This window comes from Hypanus sabinus, chromosome 13 (assembly GCF_030144855.1).
Source record: "Hypanus sabinus isolate sHypSab1 chromosome 13, sHypSab1.hap1, whole genome shotgun sequence".
NCBI lineage: Eukaryota > Metazoa > Chordata > Chondrichthyes > Myliobatiformes > Dasyatidae > Hypanus > Hypanus sabinus.
Genome location: NC_082718.1, coordinates 15,918,967 through 15,945,271, shown reverse-complemented (window position 1 = coordinate 15,945,271; position 26,305 = coordinate 15,918,967). Strand labels below are relative to the sequence as shown.

At 38.0% G+C, this 26,305-nt stretch overlaps 1 protein-coding gene across 1 annotated transcript in view; it reads left to right on the top strand.

Annotated features, from left to right (window-relative positions):
• The window catches only part of rint1 (RAD50 interactor 1), a 51,379-nt gene extending 29,781 nt beyond the window's left edge, over nt 1-21,598 (top strand). The window contains exons 9-13 of the mRNA XM_059987167.1: nt 4,239-4,438; nt 6,352-6,566; nt 11,124-11,304; nt 18,731-18,849; nt 20,738-21,598. Of these exons, the coding sequence (XP_059843150.1) occupies nt 4,239-4,438; nt 6,352-6,566; nt 11,124-11,304; nt 18,731-18,849; nt 20,738-20,951 (929 nt within the window). The 3' untranslated portion in view covers nt 20,952-21,598. The remainder of the gene's footprint in view (nt 1-4,238; nt 4,439-6,351; nt 6,567-11,123; nt 11,305-18,730; nt 18,850-20,737) is intronic.
• The last annotated feature ends 4,707 nt before the right edge of the window (nt 21,599-26,305 follow it).

The window sequence follows — 26,305 nt, the reverse complement described above, 5'->3', positions numbered from 1 at the left end:
GGGTGCCAAATTTTCAAAAATATATCATATTCATTTCTTAAATTATAAGTCATTTTTTCAAGTGGAATGCAGCTATATATTTAATTATTCCAACAATCCATAGTTAAATATGAATCTATTTCCAACTTTTTCCGATTTCTGATGCGGATGTGTTGACAGTGTGGAGTTTGTGATGATTTGTCTGCAGATTTTAGAACTGGCTTTTTGTTTTTATTGAAGAAATTATTGATTCATAATATCAAATTCTAAAACAAATGGCATGAAGCACAAAAGAACTGCTAGTTCATTTAAAGCAGAATGGCGTAATGAAACAGTAGAAAATTGCTACACCGAAAACTCATGAGGTCAGGAGCATGCAGCTACGAGAAATACTCATGTACAATACAGAATCTGGTGTTAACTACGTGTACTGTCATGATGCAAAAGTTGCTGGAGAATTTTCAAGTGGGAAGAAGTGGAGAGGGATTTGGAAACTCTTCATTTTAAAGCGTCATTTAGCAAGCAGATCACATATGGACAGTGTGCAGAAGCTCCAGTGAGAACATCCTTCATTACCCACTACAGTCCAGCTACGTATGTTTTGTGAGACTGTGGATGAACCAGAGTGAAAACAATTAAACCCAGAGAAAATCAAAGTTCTTATTGACAGTGTTTTGCTCGCTATTAAAATGAATACAATAAATGAATATAAATTTTAGTGCATACTTGTTGTCACTGGGCAAAAAACTTGCAAAGAACAAGATTTTTGCTCACACTGGTCATTACACATTAGAGGAAACATTAATCAAGACCCTTTAGGTTCAGCTGAACACCAGCATTCTTCAGTCACTCACCATTTTAAAGAACACTTTGTTTTCTTGCTTTTTTTCTCACTAAAATTGATGCCTTTACAAATTTCCACATTGTTTTCCATTTATGATTCACTTTACTACTGTGTTCTATTTGCACAACGTACACTGCCATCCAGCATTGCTTCAAAGGCAATCTTGGATATATTACAAGATGTATTAATCATTGACTATAGATTATGAACAACTGGAGCACCAACATTGATTTTTGCAACATTCCACAAGTCCAGCCTCCCAATCAGAGAACAAACTGTTTATCCCTGCTGATTTCTTTTCATTAATCAATCTATTGCCAGTGTGTCACACCAATACCATGTGCTCTGATTTGATTTTGTTTAATAATGTCTTCGGTTGGAAACATAATGGAAAACCTTCCAAAAGTTCAAATACACCACATCTGCCTGTTCCACCGTATAATCTTCTGGTAGTTCCTATGAAGTCCCTAAGATACAGTATGTCAGTCATGAATACCTGTTGCCTGTGATCAATTCTATTGTTATTTCTGGAAAACCTTTTACTATTTCCTTAATAATAGTTTTTAGATTTTTTCTCTACTACTGATGTTAGGTGAATGTTCTGTAGTTTTCTGAATCATTCCTTTCTTAAGTACTGGAAACTCAGTATGGGAATTTGAGGCAATTTGGTATGTCACCAAAGACCTTAGCAAATTCCATAGATGTGCAGTGGGGAGCATTCTCAATCGTTGCATCGCAGCTTGGTATGGAATCTCCAATATGTTGGATTACTAGAGGCTGCAGATGGCTGTAAACTCAGAAGGTCCAATACAGGCACACCCCTCCCCACCATCGAGGGCATCTTCAAGAGGAGTGCCTCAAGAAGGCAACATCTACCATTAAAGACCCTCATCATCGGGGCACGCGCACTTGGCCTTACTGCTCTTGGGGAGGAGCTACAAGAGCTTGAAAACCCCATATTCAGTGTTTTAAGAACAGCTTCTTCCCCTCCACCATCAGATTTCTGAATTGTATATGAACTTATGAACGACCTCATTATTCATCTTTTGCATTATTTATTTAGTTTTGTAATTGTCTTACATTGCACTGCATGGCAAAACATATGTCAGTGGTGATAAACCTGATCCTGAATTCTGGGATTCTTTACAACTATGTTTCATTAATGAGTATCAGATCAATACCATTTATATTTATATGCAATCAATTTTGCCTATCTTCATCTTGGCAATTACTCTCTCTTCTCCCCTCTGGCATTCACAACTCACTGCTTCTGGGAACAATACTTAACTATAAGAGTGCAGGTGAATGTTGAAGTTCTGTTACTGGATGACTGTTGACCAGACGGAGGGTCTTTGATTACAATGGGATCTAGGTTACAACAAGATCTGGATTAACTGGGAAATTGAGCAAAGAAATGGCAGATGGAATTTAATTCAGTCAAGTTCAGAGTGATGCAATTTGGAAAGTTAAAGGGATGCAGCATACACAGTTTATGACAGGGGCTCAGGTAGTGTGGAGGAACAGTGAGACCTAAGCGCCAAAGTATGTAATTCCCCTGAATGTGGTAACGTGTGACAAGCTGATGAAGAAAGTGAATGGCATGTTTGTCTTCATTATTTCAGGCATCTGGTACAGGAATTGGGACAGGAAGAAGGGAATAAAGGTTTCTCCTTTTTATTCATATGCCAGGCAGCATCTATAGGGAGAAGCGCTGTCGAAGTTTCGGGCCGAGACCCTTCGTCAGGACTTAGCCTTTCTCCAATTTAGAATCTCAGCTCACAGACCAAACCTATCTTTTTCCATATTTACTTTGAAACTAATGGCATTATTTTCACTAGATGCAAAGTGTTTCTCTACACCAACATCTGTCACCTGCCCTGTCTCATTCCCTAATACGAGATCAAGATTTGCATACTCTCTCTTTGGGACTTCTGTGTTCTGATTAAGAAAACTTCCCTGAACTCATTTGACAAACTTTTACAGAATGGGAATCCCAGACAATATGTGGAAAGTTGAAGCTACCTTATGTTTCTTGCAACAGTCTGCGATCTCTCTACAAATTTGTTCCTCTAAATCACACGGACTGTTGGGTGGTGTGTAATGTAGCCCCATTAATGTGGTCATACCTATCTCATTCTTCAGTTCCACCCATAAAGCCTCACTAGATGAGTTCTCCAGTTTGTCCTGACCAAGCACTGCCGTGACATTTTCCCTGATTAGTAACTCCACCCCGGCCCCTTCAATCCCTCCTGCTCTGTTGCATCTAAAATAATGGAATCCTGGAATATTGAGATGTTAGTCCCGCTCTTCCTGCTACCAAGTCTCGATAATGGCAACAATATCCTAATTCCATGTGTTGATCCATGCCCTGAACTCATCTGCCTTTCCTACAATACTTCTTGCATTGAAATATATACAGTTCAAAACATTAATTGTACCATGCCCAATCTTTTGATTCCTGACTTTGTTTGATGTGATGTTAATGGAAAGAGGGATGATTGCTCACTTAGCAGAAGGTGCTTGGAAATTTCAGCTTGCCTTGCTGTTACTCCAAGGATAACCATGGGGGAAGCATTGGCCTTTCTCTTTCTTTTGTGTCTTTGTCCAATACATTTCTGCATTGAACATGCTAATACAACAAAGTCTTTTCTGAGTTCTTAGTTCTGGGACTCTCTACCTTTAACTCTAGTTTGTGATGTTTGAGTTTCAGCTTTAGGTAGCCACGATGTAGTTTCATTTTAATGAATACTTGACATTTCTGCTAACATGACTTTCTACACAGTCAAATGAAAGTTGCATTACTGGTTTGATGTTAATGAAAATATAAGAGGTACCCTGGGATGTGAAACCTTAGATTATGGTGTCATACAATTTTGCACCTTTAGCTCATGGTGCTTTATTTTCCCAGTGCTAGCCTGTTAGATCTGTCATATATAGCACAGAAATAATTCTGCTCTGCAGCACAGCATTCATGTTGATCAGGGGAGCCCTTTCTTCAAGTACTTGCTGTGATTGATCATATAATACTATTAGTTAGGCAGGGTGATGAGTATGAGGTCAAGTAAATTGTTTTCATTATATTACTTAGAAACTGTTACAAACTAATTGTTTTTTTTATTTCACAAACTTATTTTTAGTTAATTTTCAATAAGTGCATTTTATATTTAACTTAATCTGTAAAAAGGCAACATTGTCATTTAAAATTCTGCTGGGTGAATCTTTTGGTAACATTGGATAAGCCTTTTAATTTAAATTAATGTTGGTAATAAATCTGTATATTAAATTAAAATTAGAAAGCATATGAATATATTAAATCCAAAGAACCTAACGAAGTTATTTGGATAGTTGATAACTTCTTTCCATTTTTTAAAAAACAGTTGCTGAATAGCTGCATTTTTACATTTTATCTTAACAGACCGATATAAGGGTCTTCCTACAGATGGCAGAAAACTTCAGTTTTTGGAACTGCAGAAGGAGCTTATTGATGATTTCAGGATTCGTCTGACTCAAGTGATGAAGGAAGAAACCCGTTCGCCACTCGGATCCCGATACTGTGCTATTCTAAATGCTGTCAACTATATAGCTGCAGTATTGGCAGACTGGGCAGATAATGTAGTAAGAACATTCATATCTCTCCAATAATAGTTATGAAAATTTGTGTTTGATAGCAAGAAAGAATACATTTGTTTCAAAATAATAGTTATAGTTCTTCAGTTTGCTAATAGAGTAAAATAGATTGGGTATCGGTTGAATTTAGTATTATGATATTGTGTCAGGCTTAATTTGTTATCATTCCTAATCATGTTCATCTTTCAGTCATTATGTTAACCTTCAATGTGGCAGGTGCTTACACATACAGTTCTGTAAATAGTGGATGACTGGCTAGTTCATTATTGAATCAATTAACCTGTAATCCTTCAGTGTTACCATAAATCTATGCTCTTGTTATTGCTGTCTCTGATAAGGTCAGTAGTCCCTAAATCATCCTTTTATTGCCAATTCTACATTGCCAGGCTTCCACACTATGGGAAAGATCATCAAACCAGCTCCTGGTCTTCTGCCTCAGCTGCTTCCAGGTTCTGTGACCTCCCCTCAAACATTCCCAACATGTCCTTTTCTTCCATCCCTTGTGGCTGTTTCCATGGCAGTCTTGATAAATCAAACGAATAATTTCTGGGAAGTTCTGTAACTACTCAAGTTAAGCTCTATTTAAATGTTTTAAAGTATTTTCTATATTTTAATCTGCATTGCCCTCACCTCTCTCTGATCTACAGAAACGCATGCCTACTGACTTTATGTGTAATTACTCATTATCACTTTTTTTTACACTTTTACATTTGCCATTTGAAACTAAGCTGCATTTTAAACAATGTTCATACTGCAATTTATGTTGGACTTATTAATGTTTAACATATTTAACCATCTTATTATTGTAAATTATTTTAATATATCTGTTACCATTTTCTGGATAATAATGTTATCACATCTTTCTTCTATTTTGGTGTCTAGAATTTCAGACACTTACTGTTACCTATCTAGTGTTTTAACTTCCTGCTGCTATATTCTGTGCTGTAGTCAATGAAAGAAAGTATCCCATTTACCATATAACTTTCTATATACCTTATGGCATTTTTGGGCATAAACTCCAAGTTCTTCTGTTGTCAACATTCCTCAGAATTTTTTTTTGCCTTGGCATGATGGTTTCTATATAACTTGCAGCTTTACAAGTTGAATATTATCTGTCACTTTATTTCCACCTGATCAGTTCTTTTTCATGAATCAGCAGTAAACTTCTTAACCATGCCTTCCGCATTTAACTCTTTAGAGATGATTGTTGATGAGAGTTCACCAAATATCAGAACAGGCAGGAATGATCTTGATTTAATACTGATTTGGAAGGAAACCCCAATAAACTATACATTTAGTTAAGCATCTGTATAGATCGTGTGCTAATTATTAATGCAATATTTTAAATGTATATTTGTAGTCTCTAAACACAGTTGGTGGGGAGGTAAGAGGAGGTATGGGAGGAAGATTTCTGGTGCAATCAAGAGACTGTTCGACTTACAGTCTTTTTAATCAATCAGTCAAAAGATTTGATATTTTAATTGAATGTAAACTGTTGGTGGAACTCAGTGTGCCAAGTAGTATCTGTGGTGGGAAAGGAATTACTGATGGTTTGGGTTGACACTGTGCATCAGGTCATGCAGGGTTTTCACCTGAGTCCTTTCCCCCTGCAGATTCTGCTCATACCACTAAGCTGCTCTGACAGAATTTCCTCCTGATTCTAGCATCTGGAGTTTCTTGTATCCTCATGAAAATTTAAAATTGCAATTAATATGATTTTTTAACTAGACATATTCATTTCTATGTAGTAATTGAGTGCCAATAGATTGCAATAAATATTGAGAAGTATTGGGAAACATTTGAATTTTTAATTGCTTAAGATGGGATAAGTTGTATATTTTTGGTGGAATTCTATCAGAGATTATTCTCCGTGTTCAGAAATGTTTTTTCCTTTTGTCTAGTTCTTCCTCCAGCTTCAGCAAGCAGCACTTGAGGCTTGTGGAGTGAACAACAATATGACTGAGCTGCAGCTTGGCCAGCTAGCATCATTTGAAAGTTCTGTCTTTGATAACATGATTGACTTGCTAGAACGTCTCCGACATGATATGTTGACAAGACAAGTAGAGCATGTCTTCAGGGAAGTGAAGGACAAAGTAAAGCCTTACAAGAAAGAAAGGTGAGTACTATTATAATACATTTTCAAGCGTATCAGAGAAAAGACTGTCACTTGAGACTTTGGAAAAGATGCTGAATGTTATAAGATAAAGTTGGTATATGTAGCAGAGAGTTTATCAAAAATGTTAAATTCTCTCCCATCTGTAGTGAAGGAGCAAGCGCATAAAAATCAAGAGTTTGTGGGCATTTCTCTTCCAGTAGATGAAATAGTTAAAAATGTGTTTGCTGATGTCTTGAAATCATCTGGTGCTCGTAACAAACTTATTTAGGTCAGGGTAAAGCTGATATTCGTAGAAATCTACACCGTACCTTCCCCCACCCACAACTTCACTGTACTCTGTATCATAAATCTCTTTATTTCTGATGACATTGTCTCCACGGGCTGCTTGGGATTCATCCAGGTTTGCTAGTTTCCAAGAATGAACCTAGATGTACACTGTTTTAGTCAAGTATCATTTTTTGGCTTTGTCCTACATGCTTATGTGTACTTTCCAAGTCAGAGTACTGTGTTTGGAGTGTGCCAAAATTAGTTAACTTAATGAAGACTACATATGAACTTTGGAGACTCAAGTTTTACATGCATCATGACCTTGAGGCAACATAGTGGCAGCCACTCACTCACTGAACCTTTGGTGAAATTCACTTTGTAGCCTTGGAATTTACAAAGAGTATGTAGCCAGATTTGGGAACAGCTTCTTTCCAACTGTGATAAGACTGCTGAACGGATCCTGACCCGGATCTGGGCCGTACCTTCCAAATATCCGGACCTGTCGCTCAGTTTTTTTGCACTGCCTTACTTTCCCTTTTCTATTTTCTAATTATGATTTATAATTTAAATTTTTATTTTATTTACTTCGATTTGTACTCCAGGGAGCGTGAAGCGCAGAATCAAATATCACTGTGATGATTGTATGTTCTAGTATCAATTGTTTGGTGATAATAAAGTAAAGTAACATCAATAATGGAGAAAACTATGACAGCAATGGAGTTTTAATTCGGAGAAATTGAGATGTTGCATTCTGAAAGGTCATATCAAAGTTGGATTTTCGCAGTGAACAGCAGGGCTCTAAATATTGCAGAACAGAGGGATCTTGGAATTCAACTGCTTGGTTCCCTGAAAGTAGAGTCACAGGTAGGCAGGCTGGTGAAGAAAGCTTTTGGACATGGCGCCCTTCATAAGTCTGTGCATTAATTATCACCACAGTAGTGTAGCAGTTAGTGCAATGCTATTACTGCTTGGGATGTTGGAGTTCAGGGTTGAATCCTGGCATCCTCTGAAAGGAGTCTCCTTACATCTTCCCCATAGAATGTGTGAGTTTTCTTCAGGCCCTCCACTTTCATCCCTCACTCCAAATTCATATGGTTTAATAGGTTAATTGGTCACACGGTTGTAACTGGGCAGTACGGGCTCGTTGGTGCAGAAGAGCTTGTTACCGAGCTGTATCTCTAAATAAATAAAAATAAACAATTGACCAATTGTACACTAAGGTCCAGCAATAGTCATTGTATATTCTACTCCTCCACAAAATGCCCCATTAAGTACTTGGCTCAAAAGACTTTATGGGGTAAATTTGCTTTTCTGGTTCTTTCACAACACAAATCTCAAAGGAATCTGGAAAAGCTGAGTTGTAGGTCTCCACTGTCAAGCACACTAAGTTTGAGCAGCAGTCAGATAGCTGAATGTGAACTCTGTTGAAATAATTTCAAAGATTTCAAAGTTTGGCATGGTTAAACTTGACATAGCATTAATCAGTTTATTAAATTGCAACGATTGTTCTATTTTATATCACAGACAAGGTCATTACACAGAGAACTTTTAACAATAATGCTTTTAGACATCTAACCTCAGCTATTAACAGCAATACTGCAGCCCTCAGAAGTTACATGAATCAAGGAAAATGAAATCTGTTCGTCTGCTAGGGCTTGATCATGTTCCTCAGTATTACTTTCAATGTCATACCTGCATGATCTATTACAAAGCAAATATAGCTCTATAGATTGGAATGGATTTTGTGGCAGATGTGTTCATGGTTATTACAAACATTGAAGTTATTGCAGAAGATCTGTAGTTTTGGTATTCCTTTGCATACAAAAAATACTCTCCAATGTGCTTATGTCTTCAAGAATAGACCATATATAAGCTCAGTGTTGACTCAGAAATACAAAGGGGATATCAGATTGGTGCATTCCATTTCTTCTGAAGCAATTACAGTGGATTCCTGTTAATTGGGACATTTTGACTCAATTAACTGGCTGCCCAACTAGCTGAACTTAATGGAAATAATTAAAAAGGTATAAAAACACTAACTAGTATTAACTGAGTAACAAATTATGTATTTAAATAAAATACAGAACAAATTAGAACACTACTAATACACTACAGTACTATAAAACGGTATTAGTTCCTAATAGAAGGAATTGTATGCTGTTAGGTTGTTTTGATTGACTATAAGTGAACAAAATCAGCACAGACTCCTAGTGCAGATAATGGACTGCCTTCATACAATGCTTTTGACAGTTGCATCCTCCAAATCTTCATTGTAACATTCAAGATGATTGTTGATACTTCCAAATTTTTAGTAGTTCCCAATTGTCGAAGAAGTGAAATCATTTCAATTTCACTCCTGCCCATTTCTCACACCTCCAAGCCTAAATGCTTGAAACCACAGAAAGCAAAACAGTTCCGAATTGTCTCATGCTTATTTCTCGCCAACTATCAGTGACAAAAATCACTGCTTTTTGAACACGAAGACATCCAAATAATGCTGCTTAAAAATTGATCGCTCTAAGCACGGTGTAGCATCTAATGGCCATGTAAGTACACACAACTAACTTTATAGTTAAAAATTCTTGAGCAACAGTGTCCTGTCCCAATTTACTGGCATAGTGTACTGAATAAACAAAGGGAACCCCAACTATTTTCTTGATCCATTTTTGTTCTTTAAGAGTGTCCCAAATAGCCTTGTTGAATTATAAGATTATAAGATTAAGATTATAAATGTATCATAAATATATCAAAATATATGTATCAATATATTAAAATGTATTATAAATATATCAGCCATAAATAACACGTTTTGGTAACACTAACTAGTGAGAAAATAATTAAGACAGAGCCGGAGTAAACCAAATAGTCCATTGTATGTTTAAAATAATGATGAGGGCCAGCACTTTGCTACCTGATTGTCCCTTGTTCTTTTATTCAAAGGACCGAGAATCCAAAATTTTCTCTGACTGAATATCTCTGCAAATTCTTTTGATATTTTGCTATGTCAAAATTCTAAATAAATGCAAGTTATCACTGAGTGGGGAGAGGTGACCATTGCTACTTTAAGCACTTCCTTTGGCAAAATATTCAATGCTCTAATAATTTTGTGTGTAAAAGAAATTTATCCTAGAATTATGCAAATTGAACATGTTTATACTGCTAAAATGCCATTTTACCACTAAACTTCCTTCTAAAGAAATTAAAGTATTTTTTGTAGTCTCCAACACATAAAAATTATATGTTCCATGACTACCTGTTGAGCTTTCTATTTACACAGCACTTGCGTTGGAGATTTTGTATCTTGTAAGCTGTTAGAATCATAGTCATACTACATGGAAACAGACTGTTCAGCCCACTGCATTGACACCAACCATCAGGTACCCTCTACACTAATTCTGCTTTTCCTTTCACATCCCTATTAACATCTCCAGTTTGCACTAATGCTACCTTTGAGGAAATGTTTGGATGCAAGAACAGATAAAAACATCCAACAGCACTTGAGGTCTTCAAGCTGGAAGGTAGCAATGCTGAATCCTATGCCATATGCTGTCTTGTATGATGAAATCCATGCATCTATCTGTTTTTTTCTGCTCTGCCTCTGTCTGTCTTCCCCTTTCTACCTCCCTCCCCCTCCCCTCCCCCACCTCTTTTCCCTCCCCTCCTCTTCCCCGGCCTCTCTCTTCCCTTCCCCATGCCTCCCTCCTCCCCTCTCCCCTCAGATCTCTTAAATCTCTCCTTTCTTGTATCTGTTAAATTCTAATCACTAGTGAAATTCCAATCCAATTCCAATTATATTTCCCCCCATCACTTAATTCTCTTCCATCGTGTTGTATACTTTGCACCACTGATGCTACTTATTTGATGATACTTGTATTCTTTTTGTTAGTTTACACATGAAATCAAGCACGATTACTCATATATACATTACAGTTATTTTGAAATGTTATATACAATCCATTTTTCAAGGTCCTATTTTTGATACAACTGTTTTGCAGCTCAAATAAATGCTAAGTATTGATCATGGCTGTATTAACTGAGTGATCCCAGATCTGGTCAGATCGGACAATTAGAGTCACTTAGTTTTGCTTTATTTAACTAAATTACAAGCTGTTGCTGGCAGTGTTTGATCAGATGCAAAGTATCTGTGTTATTTTGTGAGGATTAACTGTTTTTCACTGGATTAGGTTTATAATCTCGAAGGAATAGGAATTTAACATTATTTGATTTTGTGTGCATTTATGTATATCATCTGCATTATGGAATCACTAAAATAAGTTGTTTGTGTCACAGGTGGTTATTTTTGCCATCTCAGCTGGATCAAGCAGTGATGTCCTTGTCTAGTTCAGCCTGCCCAATGTTACTGACTCTTCGAGATCTACTACTACGGTTGGAGCATGATCTCTGTTATTCACTCTTTAAATCTTTTTGGCAAATGCTTGCTGAGAAGTTGGACTTACTCATCTACCAAGATGTAAGAAGCTCATTTTATTTGAAAGACAAATGAGATGCTGTGATTACAGCTTATTTAAACTTGCTTGAGTTAATCGGCCTTGTACATCGAATCATAGGTAATTGAAGGAAGTAATTTTAATCTGTGCTTTAAGATTTCAGGAAAAAAAACAGTTAAGCACTTTGTAAATTGTTTCAGTGACTGCTTCTGAGCCAGGAAGTGTCTGTCACTCAGTGCAGTATTACCAATGAACAATCTATTGAAAGGTCACTCTCGCTCAATGAACCAGGTCATTTGGCTCAAACAGTTTGCTGTAGCCATATATTTCTCATACAAGTAAATAATCCTGTTTTCATCGTCATCCAACCTCTTTCATTTCATCAGCCTATCCAATCAAACTTGAATTTTAACATACTGTCTCATGCGTTAATCTTGGAAGTGAAATCTTTTTCCTCAGAGCTTTCCTTTTTATTTAATTATCCTTATCATCAGAAGATAAAAAAATAAACTCTTTTCATTAACTGAGAAAAACCTTAGTGAAGCCCAATGCAAACTAGAGAAACAGTACATCATATTGTACCCATGTAGCCTAAAATCCAATAATGTGAACATTAGGTAACGTTCCCCTCTAGTGTTTTTACTCCCTCTCCCCTTCCGATCCTCTTCTGACCATGCATTTTGTCCCATCTCTCACCCCACCCATCTTTATCTCTTCTCCCTTTCCAGTTCCACCTACCCACTACACTCTTGCTTATCACCTTCAGTAGCTGTCTCTGACCTTCATCTTACTTCATTAACTTCATGTTTTTATTGTCTTTGTCTCCATCTATCCTCCACTGTTACTGTCTCCCAACTCTACCATCCCCCCTCCCTCCACTTCCCTTCCTGGGACAAACCTTCCTGTTATCCTTCAACTTTCCTCATTAAACCAGTCACCTCGGGGTCCCATCTCACAACTCCTTCTCTCTTTATACTGGTCATCTCTACTCTTGGTACTGTCGCAAGCGTCAATAATTCCTCCTCCAAACCCCTCCTGCCCTCCTCCCCCACATACTGAAATGAAACTCAACCTGCTGATTTCCTCCAGCAGATTGTTGCTCTGTATTCCAACATCTGCAGTCTCTTGTGTGTCCAATTTAACTGTGGAAGTAGGCAATTCTCAGGGGCTTTAACCTTCATTTTAAATGAGGCACACATTAATTAGTGATGCTGATTTCAAGCAAAATCATGTCAACGGATGTTTGAATACTTTAAGGAAATGACGAGGAGGTTTGATGAGAGCAGTATGTGTGAAATACTCTCCATGGGAGTCACAGATTGGATCCGGGTCAGCTGCATGGCAGAAAGCAGAGGGCAGTTGTTGGCAGGTTATTGTGAATGTAATGTTGTTAGCTGGATAAGCTATTCCATTCTTGTCATATATATTAATGATTTAGGCTTAACTGTGGGAGACACAATAAATATGTTTGCAGACAACTCAAAGACTGGCTGTGTGGGGGTTAACAGGAACAGAATATAAGAGCAGAATTGAAACTGGAGTAATAATAATAACTTATAGAGTACTTTTTGTACAGACAATTTAATTCAATTGTGCTTTACAATGGGATAAGGATTACAATGGGATCCTTGAGCAGGATTATAAAACAAAAGTGTTTCTGTGAAATATTCCATTAAGAGCTTTAAAAACAAGTAAGAGAACTTTAAATCAGTTATAAAAGAGACAAGAAGCCAATCAGAGTAGCCATCACAGGAGTGATAAACTCCCTCATCATGGTTTTAGTTAAAAGTCTAGCAATGACATTCTGAATGAGCCGAAGTTTGTTAATAGGTTGCTTTAGAAGGCCAGTAAAAAGTGCATTGTAGTAATCTTGTCTATTTGATATAAATGCATGAATTAGTTTATTAGCTTCATTATGTAATAGAAACGAGCATACCTTCGCAATATTTCTTAAGTATGGAAATGCTGCTCTAGTCACTTTCTTTATGTGGAATTTAAAATTCAAATCTGAATAATGGGTAACACCTAGGCTTGTACTTCTGATTTTACAAAGGGATCCAAGTTCCCAAGTTTATCAGGAAGTTTGTCTCTTTTGGCTTTGGAACTAACTGAAAGTATTTCAATTTTATCTTCATTTAGTTTTAGGAAATTATTGTTCATCCATTTGTTTATTGCAACCATACAGGAAGTCAGAGGTCTGTCAATTGGTCCTTCAAGCTCCCACTGCAATTTAATATAGCCCTGACAGATCATCTCCAGACCTTGTTTCCTCTTCTGTGTTGGTTAACCCTTAGCTCTGAAGTCTCTGATCTTTCAAAATTTGTCTACTGGCTCTATTAATAATCCCAATCATCTGGCTACCACCACCATCTAGGATAAAGAATTCCAGAGATTCGCCAGAGAAGGAAAATTTTAGATTCAACATAGATGTAAATGGTCAAGTCATTCAAGCAACTACATTGCAAATAGATTCACTCCTGAGAAATGTGACAAAGTGCATAACAAGAAAAGGGAATACAGTCGGCCCTCCTTATCTGCGAATTCCGCACGCGCGAATTCAACCAACTGCGAATCACGAAAACCCGGAAGTTCTCTTCCAGCACTTGCTGTTCGAGCATGTACAGACTTTTTTCTTGTCATTATTCCCAAAACAATGCACTATAACAACTATTTTACAGAGCATTTATATTGTATTAGGTATTATAAGTAATCTCGAGATGATTTAAAGTATACGGGAGGAAGTGTGTGAGTTATTGTGGATCGGGATTGAAAAAAATTGGAAGTTCTCTTACTAAGTAAGTCAGAACAGGTACATCCAGTATTATTTAGCATCAGTTAGTCAAACGTTTGTCTTAGTACATAGCATATTATTTACCTTTCTATGCATATAAAACACTTAAGAACGTATGTTTCAGCGCTGGTTTGTCCAGTGACAGACCGCTCTCGAGTGCGCTCTCCACCGTGCCAGGTTGATGTGGAGGATCAAAAACCAGAAACCCAATAATTAAACCACTGTGTTGCTTAGTAATAATTGTAGCTTTCATCAGGTCAGAGCCTTTCTCACTTTATCCTTTAAAATTGTTCCGACCGTTGACCAACTTAGCTAACGCTTTTCCAATGACCGATGGCGTTTCATCTCTCTCCAATCACTTTATTATTTCCACTTTATTTTCAATCGTGATTGTGATTATTTTCGTGAACAGAAACACTGTGGATTCAGAGCTCTGACGCTGGGTCCTAATGTCCACCACATTGAGACAGTTTGAATAAGGTCTGGGGTTCCAATTGAGACAGTTTGAAGAAGGGACTTGAGCATCTGCGAATTTTGGTACCTGTGTGGGATCCCGGAACCAATCCCTTGCAGAAAAGGAAGGCTGAATATACATGCTAAATGGGAAGATCTGAAGACTGGAGCATTCTCAAAGTTTGCAAAATTTTAAAAAAATTCAAAAAGTTAGAAACACTCAGCAGATCAGCTTGCATCTGTGGAAAGGTAATAGGTTAGTGTTTCAGGTCCAAGAAATAGAGAAAACAAACTTATTTTGCAGTTGCAGATAAGGTGGGATAGGATTACAGAGCAAAGGGAATATCTTTGATAGGGTGAGACCAAACACTTTACTATTGCATTTCAGAGCCAGGGTGTTGAATCAAAAGGACATTAGGACTGCATGTGTCCTTTGTTTCATGGAATCCTGGTTAACCCCTTCCATACCAGATGCAGTGATCCAGATCAACAGGTTTACTACACACTGCCAGTATAGATCTATAGAGTCTCTCAAAAGCAGAGGTAGAGGACAAGGAAAGCACTAGGGAACCTAAAGGACTGCTTTGAATCATTGGACTGGAGTATATTCAGGGATTCCTCTTTAAACCTGGATGAGTATGCTGCAATTATTACGGACTTCATTAAAACCTGTGTGGATGAGTGTGTGCCCACAAAGACTGACTGTACATTCCCAAAACCAAAAGCCGTGGATGAACCAGGAGGTATGTTGTCCGCTGAAGGCTAGATCTGTGGCATTCAAGTCTGGCAACCCAGGCCTGTACCAGAAAACCAGGTATGATTTGCGGAGGTCTATTTCAAGGGCGAAGAGACAATTTTGAAAAAAGGTTAGAGGCAACATCACATGCATGGCAACTCTGGCAGGCTCTGCAAGACAATACTTCCTACAAAGTGAAACCCAATAGAATGAATGGCAGTGATGCTTCACTACCAGATGAACTCAACGCCTTCTATGCATACTTTGAAAGGAAGAACACAACTACAGCTGTGAAGATCCCTGCTGCACCTGATGACCCTGTGACCTCTACCTCAGAGGCCGATGTTAGACTGTCTTTAAAGACAGAGATTGAACCCCCACAATGCAGAAGGTCCCAATGGACTACCTGGTAAGGCTTTGAAAACCTGTACCAACCAACTAGTGGGAGAATTCAAGGACATTTTCAACCTCTCACTGCTATGGGCATAAGTTCCCACTTGCTTCAAAAAGGCAACAATTATACCAGCGCCTAAAAATAATAATGTGGGCTGCCTTAATGACTATTGCCCAGTAGCACTCACATCGACAGTGATGAAATGCTTTGAGGGTTTAGTCATGACTAGACTAAACTCCTGCACTAGCAGGGACCTGGACCCATTGCAATTAGCCTATCACCACAATGGCGGATGCAATCTCAATGGCTCTCCACACAGCTTTAGACCACCTGGACAACACAACACCTACATCAGGATGCTGTTCATTCACTATAGCTCAGCATTTAATACCATCATTCTCACAATCCTGATTGAGAAGTTGCAGAACCTGGGCCTCTGTGCCTCCCTCTGCAATTGGATGCTCAATTTCTTAACCAGAAGACCACAATCTGTGTGGATTGGTGATAAAATATCCTCCTTGCTGATGATCAACACTGGAGCACCTCAGGGTGTGTGCTTAGTCCACTGCTCCACTCTCTATACACATGACTGTGTGGCTAACCATCGCTCAAATACCATCTATAAATCTGCTGACGTTACAACCATCGTTGGTAGAATCTCAGGCGGTAAAAGAGAACATATAGGAGTGAGATATGCCAACTAGTGGAGTGGTGCTGTAGCAACAACCTGGCATTTGTGTTCTTCAGGAAGGGTAAGATGAAGGAACACATACCAGTCCTCATAAAGGGATCAGAAGTGGAGAGTGTGATTTACTTCAAGTTCCTGGGTGTCAAGATCTCTGAGGATCTAACCTGGTCCCAACATATTGATGTAGTTATAAAGAAGACAAGAGAGCAGCTATATTAAGAATTTGAAGAGATTTGACATGTCAACAAATACACTCAAAAACTTATACAGTTGTACCATGGCATTCTGACAGGCTGCATCACTGTCTGGTCTGGAGGGGCTACTGCACAGGACTGAAAGGAGCTGCAGAAGGTTGTAAATCTAGTCAGCTCCATCTTGGGCACGAGCCTACAAAGTACCCAGGGCATGCCCTTTTCTCACTGTTACCATCATTTAGGAGGTACAGAAGCCTGAAGATACATACTCAGCAATTCAGGAACAGCTTCTTCCCTTCTGCCATCCGATTCCTAAATGGACATTGAATCTTTGGACACTAGCTCACTCTTTTTTAATAATACAGTATTTCTGTTTTTATACCTTTTTAAAATCCATTCAGTATATGTAATTGATTTACTTGTTTATTATTATTATTATCTTTTTTTCTCTCTGTTAGATTATGTATTGCATTGAACTGTTGCTAGTAAGTTTACAAATTTCATGTCACATGCCAGTGATAATAAACCTGATTCTGATTTTGATAGTAGATCATATTTCTTTATCTGGGTAACATATGGGACCTGCTCTGTCTGCTAGATTATACAAACAGAAGAAATATTAAGCCAACATAAAGGTAGATATAAATGGTTACTTCTGATAAAAGGCAAGAGCAAGTTACTTTAAGCTGAAAAATATTTGATGTGAAGGCTACAGAACTGGATGATAAACTAGGTAAAAAGACATATAGGATACTGGCTCCTTTTGTCTAAGACATAAAATATAAAAGCAGCTGTTATGCTATTACTGTTCATAATACCAGTTAGATCCTAGCTTGAAATCTGTGTATGATTCTGGTCACCATGTTACAGGGAAGATGTGATGACACTGGAGAAGATGCAGAGGGGATTTGCAAAAATGTGACAGGACATGGAAAATTATAGAATTTATGTTTCTTAGAGAAGAATCAAGAAGTTGGGATAGATTCAGAGAAATTGATAGAAGAGCTAGATAGGAGATGAGGAAAAACCTTTCACTCAGTGACGGTTGGGGTTGTGTATTCACTACCTAAAAGGGTGGTAGAAACAAGCATTAATTACATTTTTTTTAAAGTACTTGTGTGTACAAAGAGTTGTGATGTACAGAGCTATTCCTCTGGTGCTTAGTAAGTGGAGTTAAGACTATAGCTCTTTTTGGATTAATGCAGACATGATGAAACAAATGGTTGTGATGCATGTTGTTTCCTTATCATATTCTAACAAAAGCGATTAGTCTTTTTTTTATGCTTCTTGTTCTTTCTGACAAGCATACTGAAATTGTGGTATGTTACAGCAACTCTGAATTTAGTAGGCTGTGATTTTACAATACTTTTTATCCTTTGACTCTTAGCTTCGATATTCTAAAGCTTTTGTGAAAAAGAACTAATTGTTCAATTAGTATTTCCAGAACTTTACCAAATTGACACAAATCTTCTCTTAACTTCATAGCCATGGCGGTCACAATGTATTTTACAAGTTAATGTACTTAAAGTTACAAGCCTAATAAGCATTGCACCATCATCTTTCCACTCAATTTTCTAATTTGATCCTTTATTGGAGTTGGTAAATTTGTGCTCATTATGTGTGATTTTCAATTATGTTGAGTACTTGTCTTCAATTACAAAGCATTCTTAATGCTATCAGGGAATTGTTTTCAATTTGTATCAGCAGGAGCTGGGTGAAAAATTCTATTACTCATCCATTTGATCTCAATTTCAAATTTTGAAAACTAAGTAACTTCTCTTACTGAACGTACAGCCATAATTTTCTATGGGGGAGTTACATAACTGCCCTCATAAAACTTCAAATGGCTGGAGCCTTATTGACATTTGTTGCAACGGTGACATTTTTTTGTTTTAATTAGTTTATTTTTACAGTGGGCGGCACAGGAGCCCAACTGTTACGCTCATTTACTGTGTCAGCAATCACTAATCGGGGTATGATTTCTGCCACTGTTTGTAAGGAATTTGTACATTCTCCCTGTGGCTTTTTCTCTGGATACTCCAGTTTCTTCCCACATTCCAAAGCTATACAGTTAGGGTTAGTGAGCTTTGTTGTTGCTGGCAGCATGGTGACATAACCTGCTCCCAGCACAATCTTTGGACAGCTTTGGTCATTGACACAAAAAAAGTAATTACTTTATTTTTAATTGCACAGGTTATATTGGCAAATCACTTCAATGAAGGTGGAGCAGCACAACTGCAATTTGACATGACACGGAATCTTTTCCCACTGTTTGCTCACTACTGCAAGAGACCAGAAAACTACTTCAAACAGTAAGTGAACTTGAGTGTCAGTTCATTATTTCCTAGCAGTATTGATAATATTGTATGGTATATTTTTGTGTCAAAATCACTCCAATTAAGTCATTGATTTTGCTGTAAGAGGTGAAGAGGATACAGTGGGAATATTGTTTATGTTTCACTGATAGACATTTATTGTTTCTCTTTAATCTAACTTGAGCCACCTTCGTGAACTGTTGTTTTCCTTCTGGTAAAGTATTCCCACACAGCTGTTCCAGACATTTGAATGGCAATATATTTCAAAGTCAGGATGATTGGGAACACCCAGTTGTTGAAGTTTCTATGCACATGCTTTCCCCATCCTCCTTGATGGAAGAGACTAATACTTGCTGCTAGAGTACCTGCAATGAATTTTGGTGGTGGTACACACTGGAACGTGAATGGGGTGTCAAATATCTATTGATATATTTGAGTGCATTGGGAGGTTTCATTTATTCAGAACAAATAGAGAGTATTCTATCATAATCCTATCTTGTGCCTGCAGGTAGTGGCAATTAATTAAAATTCAAAATTCAAGTTTATTGTTGTCACAGGATGCCGTGAAAATTAGATTTTTCTTGTAGCAGTACAATACGAGGACAGTTAACATAAATTACACATAACCTGTGTATGCAAAATAAACAGTACAACATCAGAGCAATATTGAGAAAGAAACAAAAAAGCAGAGATAGTGTTGTGTAAACAACATTTTATTTTGCAGGAGGTAAGTCACTTATGTGGATTTTATGTAGTTTATCTAACTTCTGGACATCTGTGATTCCTAGAAAGTTGATGGCAGACAGCTCTGTGATGATATTGATATTAAATGTCAAGGGCAGGCTATTTTGCTGGGAGGTGCCTGGCACTTCCCTGTGATAATATTGATATTAAATGTCATGGGTAGGTTATTTTAGTGGGTGGTGCCTGGCACTTCCCTTAGTGTAAATGTTACTTGCCACTTCATCAGCTGAGGCAAGACTTAACAAGTGGCCTGCCTGTTTCCTATCAGAGTTGCTGCAAATTGTCCATCGTATGAATGGCCTAGATCTTCTATCTTCCCTGAAACTGGACGTACTTGTGGCAAATGGATTCACATATGTTATCACTGAATGTTGCCTTTTTTTGTTATAATCGTGTTTTCATAATAAATAAATGTTAAGATGAAGATAAGTCTTAGTTATATATTGTGGAACTGCTGCAAAGTACATCTTTCCAAAGTAAGAACAATCATTCATTCTTTCTATCTATCAATAGAGCCTTCCCTTATCGAGATATTTCTTTAATTTTTAGTTGATATTATTTCCTTATGTTCTATTCTACTATTGCTTCTCTATATTTGAAAAACATGTAACAGTGTTCCTCCTATTTATACTGAAGGAAAACTCTTTTAAATCAAATAATCGCTATTCTACCACCTGTTCAAGTGCTTCAATATTAATACATATAGAAAAGTTACATTGTCAATTAATGAAGCAGCTGAGTCTTTTTAAATCGTCAGGTTTCCATCTTTCCACTTTGAGTTCCACTGCATTATCTTTTGTTTTGCTATTAGAAGCCTTCCTTAGTGTTTCTTTTGTCAGCCTTATATTTTCTGTACACTTTGTGTTTCTGTATTTAATCTTATTATACTTTTTTCTTGGCTTTCATAGTTTGTGACTTCTTGATCACCATTAGTTCTATTGCAATTTTAGTTAATTAGAAGACTCCATTGATTGTTTATACCATCTTTTATTGTTCACTTTACTGGTTTCATTTATAGAACATAAACACATGAACAAGGCTGTGACCTGAAGATATTTTCCTTAATTGTAAATTGTGATATCATAATGAAAATCTATATTAATTGTACTGAAAAGATCAAGACTTATTTTTTTCCCTCTAGGGTGAAAGAAGCTTGTATCATCCTGAATCTGAATGTTGGTTCAGCACTATTACTGAGAGAAGTCCTCCAGACTACTTCTGGTTCCATGACTGGTTCCATCGAACAGCCCACTGCTATTGCAACTCTGAATGAAATTGGAGTTTATAAATTGGCCCCACAGGATGTTGAGATCCTTTTGAATCTAAGAACAAACTGGCCAAGTTCAGGCAAATGAGTGAACATTTCAAGCTTAATAGTAAAATAACTCTGCCTTTCTCTGCTAATGTGCAGGCTGTGCATTGTAAACAGAAGAAAATTTGTTAAGTAAGTAATGACTCAAATGCCAGCCAAGATTGTTGTCTGAAATTCCATTAAATGTAAAACAATTGTATTAAAACAAAAGGAGAAAATGTATTTAAATGATGGACTAACCTGTGTACATAATTTGTTCATTTTAAACAGTTGTTAGGAATTCGGAGAAATTGGCCCTTCAGAATCTATAAAAATGATGGAATATTTTTAAAAACTATTCCAAAATCATTCAAGGCTAAAGAATTTATTCCAGAATAACAAAATGCATGTGAAAAAATATTTTTTTCTTTAAAGTTTATACACAATTATCTTATTGAAGTTAATATTAATAAATAATATGAATAAAAGTTTCTATTGCTGAGGAAGGTTAATTAGATATGTACCAATTCCACTCTATCATTAACAAGAGAAAATCTGCAGATGTTAGAAATTCAAGTAACACAGAGGGTCTCAGCCTGAAACGTTGACTGTACTTTTTTCCACAGCTGCTGCCTGGCCTGTTGAGTTCCTCCAGCATTTTGTATGTGTTGCCATTCTGTAATTGCTCACTTATAAACTATTTTAGTCAGATTTTCTAATTCAAAGTGAATTTATTATCAAAGTACACAAATGAAATTCCTCCTTTCCAGGCAGCTATGTAACCAAGAAAGGAAAGAAACATGATCACCAACTTCTAAATCTTCCCTTCCTGAACAGAAATGGAACAAGGCACCAAACCGGAAATTCCCCCCCCCCACACACACAAAAACAAAATCAGAACGGGCACATCGACCCCCAAGTCTCCCCCCCCCCCCACACCACTCCTGCACAAAAAACAAGAAAGATCAGCTAAAAAAACACAGAACATAAAAAACCACTAGACTGAAAGAAGTCCACATCCAAATTGCCAAAAACCTGGGCAACACTCTCTGGGTTCAGCATCAGGCTTTCCCCTCTACCGCAGTATAGCAGAGTGATTTCAGCGATCAAAAGGCAGGCAGCCAGTGCTTACTCTCCGCACTTGCCTCAATACTCCAATCTCCCTCGTCGTTTCAATCGGCGAACAATAGAAGCTTTAATCAACAAAATGGAGTTAAATATGTCCCATCCCACAGCCTGCCCACACAAGGTTCACGCAGGCTGCCTCTGCCTCCCAGAATCTTCTCAGAGACTGCAGAGTGCTAAAGTACCCAAACAATCTCCAAACTTCCACATTCACCTCGACGTTTCAATCTCCTTCATCACTTTAACCAGCCAAATGGAATTGAACATGAGCTTGCAGCCTGCCCACCATGATAATCACACATACTGCCTCTGCCTCCCGGAATCTCTCTCAAGAGGCTGCAGTGGTCTGGTGTACACAGACGATCTCCAAACAGCAAATCACAGGCTCCAACTGTTCCAGAATCACATCCGTGACAAAAAACAAATGTAGAGGATATAAAAGAAGTGAATTATATGGTTTTATGATCTAACGTGAGGATGTCAACCGAAGGTGATTTGTTCACAGGCACCAGCTTGACCGGAAGGGCTGAGATTCATTTCTTGCAGGCATTTATATTAAATACAAGAAACACAATAAAATCAAAGAAAGACCATACCCAACAGAATGGACAAACAACCAATGTGCAAATAATAACAAAGTAAAATGAAATAACAGATAAGCAATATGAAGAACATGAGGTGGAATATCCTTGTAAGTGAGACCGTAGGTTGTGGGAACAGTTCATTGATGGGGCAAGTGAAGCTGAGTAGTTATCACCTCTGATTCAAGAGCCTGAAGGTTGAAGGGTAATACAGGTAGCCCCTGTTTCTCGAAAGTTCGCTTTATGATACCTCACTGTTATGAGAAAGGCAGCTCCTCCCCCGGAACTGCATTCTAGCTGCCATAGCTTAAACTCGTGCCTGTGAGCATCTGTGCTTTATGTCGATTTACTTTGTGCATCCGTTAGCAAGTTGAGTTCTAAGGTATCGGAAAAGCCTAAGAGAGCTCGTAAGGGTGTGACACTTAGCATAAAACTAGTCATAATTCAACATTTCGATTGGTTCTGAAATTGGTTCATTTCAGAACTGTCGGTTCTGCTCATAGCAAAGTGGTCTCTCTTAGTCGGCATCCAATAATGGATAAAATGGAAAGTCTATTGCTGGAGTGGATTGATGGTTGTATGAAGCGTGGCGTTCCATTAAGTTATACTTGAGGAGAAATCAGTCAGTCTTTTTAATAAGCTGAAGCAGAAAGCACTGGACGATGGTGATGAACATGTTGCAAAAGTGGAATTTAAAGGTAGTCATGGGTGGTTTAACGTTTACTGGAGAGAGTGCTTCAGCTGATACTGAAGCTGCTGAAAAGTTCGAGCAAAAATTGCCGAGCAAGACATTTATTTCGATGGAAGAAAAGCAGGCTAAGGGACACAAGGCATCGAAGGCCAGGTTTACCCTAATGCCTATGATTAACACCACTGGTGATGCTGTCCTTAAGCCTCTACTAGTGTACTATTCAGAAAATCCGAGGGCACTTAAAGGTGTTGATAAGAAAACACTTCCCATTGTGTTCCGTGCACCCAACCTCCAATGACTCACACACCGTCATCAGTGTGCTTGCTGTCTTCCCGATTCTGGTAAGTGAAACTACACTATACAGTACATACATTATCTCTACTTTATAGAGGCTGTGTATTTATCATATCATTCCTGCTTTTACTATATGTTACTGTAATTTTAGGTTTTATGTGTTATTTGGCATGATTTTGTAGGTTATTTTTTGGGTCTGAGAACACTCACAAATTTTTCCCATATTAATAAATGGTAATTGTTTCTTTGCTTTGTGACATTTCGGCTTACAAACGGTTTCGTAGGAACGCTCTACCTTCGGTTAGCAGGGGAAACCTGTAATTGTTCCTGAACTTGGTGATGTGAATCTTGAGGCTCCTTTACCTCTTCGCTGATGGCAGCAACGAGAAGAGAGTATGGCCTGGATGATGGGCATCCTTGATGATGGATGCTGCTTTCTTGCAACAACACTGTAGAGATATGCTCAGTGGTGGGGAGGGCTTTACCTGTGAATGGCTGGGCTGTAACCACTACTTCTGTAGGATTTTCCATTCAGTGGCGTTGGTGTTTTCATACCAGGCTGTGATGCAGCCAGTTAATATACTCTCCACCACACATCTGTAGAAGTTAATCAAAGTTTTAGATATGGAATCTGCAAACTTCTAAGAAAGTGGACTTGCTGTAGTCCTTTTTTCATAATTGCACAGTTGCTGGGCCCAGGACAGATCCCCTTCTGCACCTCTGACCCACTGATGTGCACTGGCTGATGAACCTTTGGTTTCCTCCTCCTGAAATCAATAATCAGCTCCTTGGTCTTGCTGACATTGAGTAAGAGGTTGTTGGTGTGGCAGCACTCAGTCAGATTTCCAATCTTCCTCTTATATGCTGATGCATCACCACCTTTGATTCAGCCAGCAATAGCAATTCCATCAACAAAATTGAATATGGCATTGGAGCTGTGCTTAGCACTACAGTCATAAGTGTAAAGCGAGTAGAGCAAGGGACAAAGCTCACAGCCTTGTGTGCACCTGTGCTGATGGAGATTGTGCAGGAGATGTTGCCTATCCAAACTGACTGCAGTCTGCAAGTGATGATATCAAAGATCAAATTGCACAATATATCTCAAAGATTATTGATTAGTTTTGAGGGGCTGATAATATTGATTGCTGAGCTGTAGTCGTTGAAGAGCATCCTGATGTATACATTTTTGATGTCCAGGGTTGAGTGAAGAGTCAATGAAATGGCATCTGCTGTTGACTTCTTGTGATGGTAGGCAAATTAGAGTTGAACTGAGTTCCTTGTCAGGCAGGAGTTGATATGTTTTCATCACCAATCTTTCAAAGCACTTCATTACAGTGGATATAAGTGCTACTATTCGATAGTCAATGAGGCGAGCACTGGTATAATTGAAGTCTGCTTGAAGTAGGTGAGGATCTCAGACTGCCGAAGTGCAAGGTTAAAGATATCAGCACTCCAGTCAGTTAATTAGTACTTGGTTGGATATCCCGTCTGGGCTGGATAGTTTCTGTGGGTTCACCCTCCTGAAGGATGCTCTTATGTTGGCCTCAGAGACTGAAATCACAGGGCTATTGGGGGCTGTGACAATTCATGAAGTTGTCTCCATATTTTGATATTTAAAGCAAGCATAAAAGGTATTGATATCATCTGTGAGTGAAACCTTGTGATCATCTACTATGAAGGCGCTCAGCCTGAAACACTGGCCATTTACTCTTTTTCATAGGTGCTGCTTGGCCTGCTGAGCTCCTCCAGCATTTTGTGTGTGTTGTTTGGATTTTAAGCATCTCCAGATTTTCTTTTATTTGTATCACCTCCTATGTGACGCTTGGTTTCAGTTTGCAGTAGGTGATAGCATTCAAGCCCTAACACAGCTGTTGAGTATCCTTCAGTTATTCAAGTTTGGTCCAGAACTGCCACTTTGCATGTAAGATAGCTTTCTGGAGATCGTACCTGGACCTGAATGCCACTCATCTGGCCCTCAGCAGGTTGTGGATCTCCTGGATTTCCAGGACATCTGGTTGGGGAGGATTCTGGACGATTGTGGGGAAACACTTGTCTATGACTTTTTATAAAGTTCATGACAACTGTGGTATTTTTATTCATACCCTCTGATGAATCCTTGAACTCTGCCCAGTCCACCAACTCAAAGCAACCCTGGAGCTGTTCATCTACCTCCTGTGACTACTTCTTTGTTATCCTTACTTAGACCATAAGATATAGGTGCAGAATTAGGCCATTTGGCCCATCAACTCTGCTCTGCCATTTCATCATGGCTGATCCATTTCCCTCTCAGTCCCAATTTTCTGGAAACTTGCTCTTTTAATCTCTCTCTGTATGCAGCCAAGTGATCAGATTTCTGAAAATATGGTCTAGGGATTGAACAGAAGGCATTCCTTATGCTAATATAGCAGTGGTCATGCATGTTGGATCCCTTTTCATTGCAGGTGATATGTCGACAATAATTGGTCAGAAGTTTCTTCCAACAAGCCTGATTGAAGTCTCGAACAATGATTTGAAAGCTGTTGGGGTAGGCTGTTTCTTCATTTTCAATCTTTTTTTATTGATTTAAAAAAATATAAGAATAAATACAAATCAGAAGTTATATCAAATACATATTTCAATAAAAGTACAAAGACAGAAAGTCAAAATCATGTATAGAGTAGTATTGAGCTAATATATAAAAAGAACCACAACTCCTCTTAACAATTCATAAAAAAGACTCAAAATTTC